The 9941-nt window shown below is 34.5% G+C and overlaps 1 protein-coding gene and 1 long non-coding RNA gene across 5 annotated transcripts; one reads left to right on the forward strand and one right to left on the reverse strand.

Moving 5' to 3' along the window:
- Nucleotides 1-8460, reverse strand: LOC143340295 (uncharacterized). Of its 4 annotated transcripts, none has more exons than XM_076762094.1 (4): nucleotides 7487-8460; nucleotides 3570-4477; nucleotides 772-1248; nucleotides 1-472 (listed from the first exon to the last, which is right to left on the reverse strand). In XM_076762094.1, exons 2-4 carry the CDS (start codon nucleotides 3860-3862, stop codon nucleotides 175-177), a joined length of 1068 nt encoding a protein of 355 aa, XP_076618209.1. In that variant the 5' UTR covers nucleotides 3863-4477; nucleotides 7487-8460; the 3' UTR covers nucleotides 1-174. The 4 variants fall into 4 exon arrangements, with proteins under 4 accessions (XP_076618209.1, XP_076618202.1, XP_076618194.1 ...); XM_076762087.1 differs by having other exon boundaries at nucleotides 7451-7560; XM_076762079.1 differs by lacking the exon at nucleotides 7487-8460 and adding an exon at nucleotides 6694-7041.
- Nucleotides 6949-9420, forward strand: LOC143340333 (uncharacterized). Its single transcript, XR_013079414.1, has 3 exons — nucleotides 6949-7061; nucleotides 7203-7315; nucleotides 8655-9420. It is a non-coding gene; the product is annotated as an uncharacterized LOC143340333 (long non-coding RNA).
- The last annotated feature ends 521 nt before the right edge of the window (nucleotides 9421-9941 follow it).

Raw genomic sequence — 9941 nt, forward strand, 5'->3', positions numbered from 1 at the left:
TTTAACATTTAAACTCAAATTTTTTAATACGACAGGTAATGTTTATAGTATACAAATTTTGTAACTTTTACAAGTATAACATATAATTGAATATCAAGCATAGCTGAAGGGACCGGTGTCTAGGTATCGGAGCATTAGCCATCATAGTCGATCGTAAGCGTAATTTGATGTAATTTATTTTATGCTGTCTACAGCAGTAGTATCGTCCAGAGTATGTAGCCAGTTAAAAATCATCATATTTCTCTCGTATTTAGACAATTGATTTCCACGTTCTCTTTCCACGTCTTTAATCGTCAATGCATGATTTCGGTCCTTTCGCCCTAACAAAGAAGATCCAGTAATGGTTGTTGTTCCAGGAACTAATAACGAGGTTCCAGATGTAGTCCGTGCCGCGCTTGCTGCAGCTTCCAATTGATCTAAATTGAATTCGCTCTGTGAAAGCCGTTCCAAAGCGCGATAAGTTGTTAATAGTCTGTAAATTATGAAGATTTTAAGTTATTTTTAAATTTCTGTAAAAACTTGTATAGGGCATTATATGAAGATAAACATTTACTGACTATATAAAGTAATATTTCGCAAGTCGTTACTTGGTCAGAATCGTGTAGTAACGTTTATTCGAACGCTAGAATTATTCAATTAACGTAGGATTTACAGATAAATTTTCATGAATACGATTAACAGGATATACTCCAAATATATAGTCACTCAACTTAGGAATACATTGCCAGTGGAATATTATAGTGGTATATAAATAAATGTGTGTAAACTTACCTTCGACGTATATAATTTTGGCGAACCTTTTTGTTTACAGATCTGACAAGATCTGCCCCCGTGAAAGGTACCGGAGCTAGTATCGGTGCAGGTGAAGGCTGCGAAGCCGACTGAGAGGTAGACGTTGATAAATGTTGCTGACGCTGCTGTTCTTGCGCACTTCCTCCGTGAGGACTAGGAAGCTGCGACGTAATAGCTACCGGTTCACCAACAGCAACCCATGTACTGCAAGACCTTGAAGCATGATCGAGTCTTCTGTGCTCCAAAAATAGAGTGTTTCTTTGGGCAGTATCGAGAGTTAATGCAGAAACAGCCGATCGAAGCCCATTTATGTCTAATGCATCTGGACTTGGCAGTTGAGATACATCGCTTGTACTAAAGCTTTTGCGAAGACCAAGCGCCGAGGAAAGTACGCCACAACTTCGAATCAGTTCATTTTCTTCTTCGAACCAAAGAGTTTCTGGTATATCCGCTGGCCTAAAAAATAATGAAAATCACTTTTAATCGATAAAATATCGTAGTTGTTAACATTATTATTTATAAGTGCTAATTATTATTATTATGAAAAGATTGTTACTCATAAGAATGTCCAAAAAAACTAACAAGGAGACCGCATAAAATATTAAGCTAAAATTTGAATTCAATTTTACAGACATATAGAGAATCCAAACATATACATATATCTATGTATATGTTTATAGGATATACGGGGAACTAAAAATCTTGTCCATCCACTTCTCAGTCACTCCTTTTACCCCCCCCCCCCCCCTCCCCCTCCTTCTTCTCTTCCAATGCTCTCACTGTACTCCCTCCTTTAAATGCTTTTCTATTTTTTTTATCTACTCAACATCCCTCGTCTTTATTACTCTTTCAGCCTATTCTCCTACAATCTTTATAATATTCTCCCAGCCATGATCGCTTCGTTATCCCACATATGTTCCGAGATCTCTCTCTTGCACATAAATTCCTTCTCTCCTTAATCCAGTCCTCGATCTAAACATCATAATCATACTAATCATTTTTGCCTTCCCTCTCTTTTTCAAGTACCATGCCAGTCCTGTTGTTGTCGTCGTCTTTATTCCCCCGTATATTCTGCCTCGGAATATATTGCATCTTCTCCTATTCCATACAACTTGCGTTATTACATTTTCGCTCGCTCACCATTTTATTTTATCCCAGCATCTTCGCATTGTCACTCTCTAACCCTTCCCCGATCTAAGCCTTTCTTCCATTATAATCGCCCTAGTCCTTGCTCTCATTTTCGTTCTTTCTCTTTTTATTTAATCCATCGTCTCATTCATTTCGGTGTGATCCCTTCCAAACTCAATGTCCATCTTACGTAGGAAGTTTTGTAACACGTAGAACCCAGTTCAGAGTTGGACTGGGGACATACAAACAATTAAAGATCATATACATGTGTGTCCTATTTGTCCTTATTTCCAAGTTATAGCCATTTATCTACTAAAGTAATATGCAATTGCTCACCATTGTAGGAAGGAAGTACTTAAAATATACACGTTCGGCCTGAATGCAAGTACGTAATCAATCGTCGTGTCATAAAATATCCTAATCTCTCAAATATTCCAGATACTTGTCTGATTCGTTGACAGCATTCTCGTACACGTTGTCAAAAAATGTCAACATTAGAAATGAATGTTGAATAAATAAATGTTTTTAAGTATCCCTAAAAATAAAAATTTAGCGGATTTATATGTTGGGTTCAAGCAACCCTGGTAATGCATCCTATCCACCTAGTTACTCTGCTAAAATGTTGTACTGGCAGACTGTTATGCATTCATCGCATGCGACATACACGTAGTTGAATTCCTTCCAATAACTCATGTAATTCATTACTCAAGAAATTATCATAAATTGGATATGTAAATCTTCCACTAGGGAACACAATCATGTCTTATTACATTATCGCAGATTATTCGCGTTTATACAAGAGATTGCGGTTTTGAACGTGTATTGGATACATATATTTCACGTATGTTTATATGTATATGTATACGTAAAATAAGAATCTCTAATTTATACTTTTACATTAAATTGTTGTTGATAATTTCGTCAAAGTATATCGCAAGTAAAGTAAATGCTAATAAGTGAAAATTTAAGTTATCAAGTATCGTATGTAATCAGCTTATTAGAGTAATTTAGCTCTAGCTCAGTTTAGGATTAAAAATTACCCCGAGTATAAAAATGGCTATAACTTGGGAACACGGTGAAACAAATTTATATGAAATTTTTTCAGTGTTTTTATGTTCCTGATCCACTGACGAAGTAGGTTCCACGCGTTACGATATACCCTCTAGGCTTCTCTTGCACTTACTCGATCACCTTTCCCTCCCTCGATCAAAAATTTCTGTATCGTAGAAAACCATCGTTACTCATTATCAAGCTAATATGAAACGGGTTCGAACCCGTGGTGGAATACCCGATTAGCCTTGGAGTCTACTTTATCCCTCACTCCCCTCGCCCCAGCCGGTTCGCAGCTCTAAACCTGATGGGGGGACTCGACCATTCCAATAGATGTTCGGACGCACCGTAATCTCATCGTTACCATATTTTTTAACAATCTGCTTAACATACACACGAAACAATCGCCAATTTTTCATCTGATTATCAGGTTTTTCAACATTTTTACACGCTCTATCTGTATCTACAGCTGTTAAGGAATCCTGACGATATAATTTTTTAAGATATAAAAAATAGACGCACACATGTACATAATTTGTTTGGAATGTCACAGTCAGTAAAACTCGCACAAGCGATAAAGTTAATAAAATAACACACACCTGTTAGCTTCGATCTGATGAAAGTCTGGTTTCGGTGACGGGCCACGGTCAGCAAGATGTACATGGTTGTTCGACTTGAAAGTGACGAATCTGTTCGTACCTCGTAGTTCGCTTAATATCGTGGAGACACTAAATAAAGAGAGATCGGTTGTGACACTCTCGTGACTTGGTGATCGTAACATTCGCGATGTCACTTGGGATGCTGAAGAATGTGTATTTGTTAAAGTACTAGAGCATTGTATATGAGCAATCAGCGGTATCGGCGATGTTGGTTTTCCATCACTTTCAGACATTTTCGACTCGTTCGATTCTTTAGCTAGTTAAGTTTTTCACATCAACTTGAACAAATTTAACGGCATTGTTGTCATCGCTCTCAATCATTTTTATTTCAACGATACTGGTGTAACATAAATTGATCCTATGTTGTTTTCTAGATAAACTGTAGGTGTAACTACATAGTTGTCGATGTAAAATTCTGAATATTTAACAAGATATACGTGTTAATCGCTTTCGACGATATCGATTTTCCTTTGTGAATACGTTGCGAATAGTTACTGCATTTAATTATGCATTTTAAATAGTAAATAACATATTTTCTTGCATAATTGAAAATCATTTTCCGTTTACTAATTAGATTAACGTTGGTTTGGAAATATGTTATTTATTTATATAATGCCATTGAATTTAGTTTGCGTAGGAAATCCGTAATCGTATTTATATGCCTGCTAGTGGTTCATATTTACAGGCGGTTTCCATGTTCTCTTTGATTCGCATTATAAATTTTCTTTTAATTTCGAGTATGTCCTTGTTATTGTGGGGTTAGGTTAGGATCATTTTTCGTAGATATTCATTGTTCACCGTCACAATTCATCGTGTCTGTAACATTCGACTGTTTATCATAAAAAATCCTGAAAAAAGAAAAAAACAAAAATGAAGATTTTAAACATTAGCAGTATGCAATCAGTTTTTTCATTCTTTATGTATCTCGGCCTGTGAGTTTCATGCGAAATTCAATTCAGTTTCAGATTACAAATGCTGCATTGCGGGGAAAATTCGCTCGTTTTTCGGTCGAAAGAGGCTTTATTTATGCTTGAACCTTCGATGATATTTACAATGTAACCATTCTAATCATTCATAAATATTCCGTGTTCCACAATTTAACGAGTAGTTATAAAGAGTTAATATTACATGCAGTTTTACTGGCATCCATGATAAAATGTTTTTGAATATTGTATTGAATACATGTGTTTTGTATCGCTGTCATCAGAACATAATGATCGTAAATTTGTTAAAAACATACCAAAGTAAATAATACAATTTAAAGTAATTTCTTAAAGCTTTTTTAATTTTTAGGACCCCTCTAAGTATCCTCGTAACGTACATGTGCCGCGTTTGTTCCGGCTTTGTCACGATCCTGTTATACAGTTGCGTAATAGTGTAGAATAATTAATAACTACGGAACCACTACCAGACCAACAAACATTCATGGAGAAATTCGAGCTTAACCGTATTAACCAGGTAACGATCACCTATTTACTACTCACTGGCTATCAAATCTCACGTAAACTCGGGACAATTTTCAATTATTTCCTTTTTCGAAAGCCACTTGAAAGAAGCTGTTAGTTGTGAAAAAAGCTAAGAAAATTTAGTTGATGTCTTGGGAACATTCATGAATTCCAGCATAAGCGAGTAATCGCTTTTACGAGCATGCATACGTTTTCTCTATAAGCAGTCGAATTTTTCATTTCTTTTTTTTTCCGGAAACAAATGTTTACAAACACTGTGATAAAGATCAAAGATATCACCAATGACTAATATTATGTAGTTTAACAAGAACAACTTTTGAGAATGTATACAATAGCATATCGTGCGAAATATTTTTCATTAATGATATACAAAATACACGTTCCCTCAACTAAAAATACATTTTATTACCGTTTCTTTGGTTCAAATTCGGGGAAAAAATGTTTATTACGTTGCTTATCGCATTTGCTTTAACATCTGCTAAAAGATATACGTAAAGAAATTATAGGTTTATTTATATATAAAAAAAAAAAAAAAAAAAAAAAAAAAAAAAAACTGAAGGTGACGTTGAAAATTTTGGTGAAAAACAAATTAATAAAAAGTGTTTTGTAATTTCTCTTTACCACCATCTCACGTCATATAAAAAGAAATTTCAATCGATCCACTGACAAGAGAATCTAAGATAAGATTGTTTTCTCGTATGATGTTCGATCAGCTGAGTGGACCAAATAGCGCGATCGTACATTTATGCACACACGTACAAAAAATACGTATCCACGACGACATCGCACGTCAAGTTTAACAATTCGATCACAAAAATAAAATCTTGTAAGATTAAAAGCTAGTTACGGACTTTTCTACGTTTTCTCGCACGATGACATGCTAACGAACATACTATATTTCATGATATTTACTATTTTATTAAAAATTCCTCTTCTTAAATTTATTTGAAATATATATGAAACTTAATTCAAATTCAGACATTTTTCACTTTACTTTTGAGGTTATGTTAGATGATATTGAAATTATGATATCCGATATTAATAAATACGAGCATTAAATAGACATTTTCTAAGCATATGTTTCATTTTTCCTGAATACTTTTATTGTAACTAGAAAATGTATACTATTAGTTTTAAAAGTATAATTAACCTTTTGTGTGTACATGTGTGCACTTCTAGTAACAAATAGTACGTGTAGAAATTTACTTTTGAGAAAATCTTTACGATTATCGTGCTTTCATTTTACCAAAAACAGTATCAATTATTCTACGATTTCAACTGATAATTATTTATAATGTTTCATTCATGGAAAAGTATGTCCTTATATGGAAAGTAGATAGTTTAGGTAATAAGTTTGTATTATTAACTGAATATAAAACATTTAATGGAAAATAATATAACATTTGGTATAACTTGGTAGATACGACATAAAATAAAATTTATTTTAAACGACGCGACGTCACTAATTCGTGTAATTAAACTGTATGTATAAGTATGTAGTTTGTATGTAATTAAAAATTATTCTACAATAATCATTGGTAGGAAAAATAAATGTCCTATCCTAGAATATTCATTCATTGCTTAATGAGAAGTCTTACTGTGGTTCAGTAGATTCGATACATTGATCGAAGATATTCTTGCTTGAAATGCTGTTGCCGTTTTATCTTCAAAAGTGTTTTAACGACCGTTCTTCCTTTTCTTTTCCCCTTCCACTGTTTCTTTATAATTTTCCCGTTTAATCCACTAAAAACGAAGAGTAAGCACTGCAGATCACATAAACGTGAACGAGACTAGTTTGAAATTTGGAATTATACGAAACGATAGAAAACGACAGAAGATCGACCGATGATTGCTTCCTCTGGGCTATGGTTAATGCTCAGGACGATATCGCCACTGCACAGGCGTCGATCAATAGAAACAAGTAAAGCCACCGTTGCAGTTGACGAACTTTGCCCAGATACGAAAGGTATCTCGAAAGGTATCTCGAAAGGTAATTTCTTTACAATTTTATATACAATGTTTTATTTTTGCTTACTTATCCATTTAAATGGAGCATTCTTTATAAATACAAGTAAATATTATCGAAAATACACCTAAATTTTCCAAGGAGACGAATATGCGGCAATTAAGACTAAACATGATTATGTATCATCGATGAATTAGAATGGATTATGGAAAAATGTCATTGCCGTTAGACGACCACCTATGCAGTAATAAAGTGTACTTGTAACCTAAATTTAACTAAAGTTCTTTGAAATATTATGAGAACCAAAAGAAATGTTGAAATTGTCGAATTTCTATACTATATTTACAAATTATCGAAATCGAATGCGTGTTCTGTTTTTAAATACTTACTAAAATTCTTTTTGTACAAATATTACACAAACTTACAAATATTCACAGTCACTGAGAACGTTTCTGTTTCTTTCATGTCACTGATCTCGTATTTTCGGTAATAGGAGACGAATGATGGTCGTCAGTGTGGGCCAGATTTGGTATAATTGAGTGCATCGACGGCGACACTAGTAACGACGAATTTCCTTAACGTTTAACGGAGCGGTGACACTACACTTCGAGAAATCCATTAATTATCGTAGGAGTTCTGGCTGTTTGAAAATTGGACCATTTTTATGGGGTTTTTCTCACTTTACAACTTTTTCAATATTGTTAGAATTTCTACATATTCTTCGCCAAAATACACGTAGTTCCGTTCAGAAGTTACGACGTTTTAGAGTGACATTTCCAACAACTTTTTTGTTGACTATTTTTTTCTCGAAAATGGTTAGGATTTCGAGGATATGTCTATTGGCCAAAAATGTTTGTAATTGAGCTCCGCAACGATTATCGTACTTGTGAGTCGAAACCCTGCCGATTAAGAGAATAGAAGATGTTCCTTAGTGTGTTCTCTGGTGGTATTCTCCGAAGCCTTGACGAAGCACACTCGTACGTTATTGACGAGAAGTTGTCCTTCCCAGGAATCTTGTCATCCTTGGAGTTTTCAAGAAATAACCCACCTAAATTTCCACCAACGGAACAAATACGTATATGTATACAACCCAATACCAACGACCCTTAGATGCACATGAGGAAATAATGCTCATTCATAGGAATAATAAAAATGCCTGGGCAGTCGAGAGTCGAAATTGTATGCCATTGACCGGAGAACGGACTTGAGCTGTTCAAGATGAAGAAGGAAAGGCTCACACTCGCCTTTTTTCTCCATTTCCCGGAGTGGTGCAAAGTACCGAGCCACGTAACATGGCTCTTACGGTAGATCGTCGTGTCTCTTTTAGACGCTAAGGAAGTTCGTCGTTACTAGTGTCGCTGTCGATGCACTCAAGGATGGTAATTCCGGGGGAACACTCGAACAGAAAATAAACTTGCTGGAATTTGTCGAAGCCGGTCAGTCAGACTATGTCGTAAGACGAAAGGTTCGAATCAGCACAGCGATGCATATGTACATACGTATCGTATATCGAGAAACGGATGCCTCGTATAGTGACAAGGGGACGATAAGAAATGATTTGGTAATTAAATTTTGATCTTGAATCTCTTGCAGTCGTAATTTCTACGTGATGAGATCCTCGAGCGCAAGTATCAACAGTACATACATATTATTCGAAACTCGAGGCTTAAGGTTTCCGTCGGAAAAACATCGAGTATCGAAAACATTGTGCCTTCCACCACCACTTATCGCGGTAATTGGCGATGTCGTCGCTGAAGGAACGGTGTCTGGTCTGGTGTCGTCATTTGTAACCTGAAAATTGCTACGATCAGCAATTTCTTGACGTGTTGGCAGTTTCTCGAATGATAAGGTACGACGTTATACATATGTATATTTTATGTTGAAATTGAAAAAGTAACGAGCTATTAATTCCATTACTCGACTACTATTAATCACGAGTCACTTCTGACGACTAAATTTTCAATCGCATCCGTTAATCGATTGATTACTCGAATGAAATTGATTGATCGATTGATTAATGCCCAACTCTGGATTATACAGCTTTAATTCCGTTAAAATAGAAAAGAATTCCTGCAATTTCATTTCCTACTTGTTCATTTCCACTTTTAACTATTGACGTATGACTATTTATGATGAATTATTTTACGACTCCATAGTGTGTGTTAAACATTTACCTGAAACGCGTGCAATTTACTATGAATTGGTTAACATGTAATTTTAAAGTTAAATAAACAATACGTATATTATCGCTGAAAAGTATCCAATTTAATATCCGGTAGAAATTAAATTTGCTTTTAATTAACATGTATATATTTATTAAAAATTTTTGCTTTTATAAAAATCACAAAATTATGCACAATCTAACAAGCAATTGGATGTTTTTGAGCGATAATGTAATACAGGTACATATTTGTATGTATACATATGTATATGTATGTGTGCAAATTTCTCCATGTTGGAAATGATAAAGTACAATTGATATTGCTAAAGATGAATTTTGTTTAATATGTAAAAATACTCTTTACAGGTTGCAACGATACTGTTTAAACATTTATTTACAATACTAATCGTTTTGCACTTGACATGCATTTTTGTTAAATACAAACCTACGACTATGATCAAGTTCGTATTTCGAATAGAACTCTCGATAATCCTATGGCCTCCTGACATACTAATATTAACAATAACAATATTGATAATTTTGGAAGAGGGTGGTTGTATAAAAGTTGTACATATATCGTACCTATTAGAGTTGGATTCTACACCTCGGTGTATCGGTGGAGAATTATTCAAGAAGCAGTGTGCAAAATTAACCTTGATTAAAACAATTGTCATTTTATCTGACAGTAACCATAATAGATCTTGAATAATTTTTAATCA

This window comes from Colletes latitarsis, chromosome 1 (genome assembly GCF_051014445.1).
Source record: "Colletes latitarsis isolate SP2378_abdomen chromosome 1, iyColLati1, whole genome shotgun sequence".
In the NCBI taxonomy this organism is placed as follows: Eukaryota; Metazoa; Arthropoda; class Insecta; order Hymenoptera; family Colletidae; genus Colletes; species Colletes latitarsis.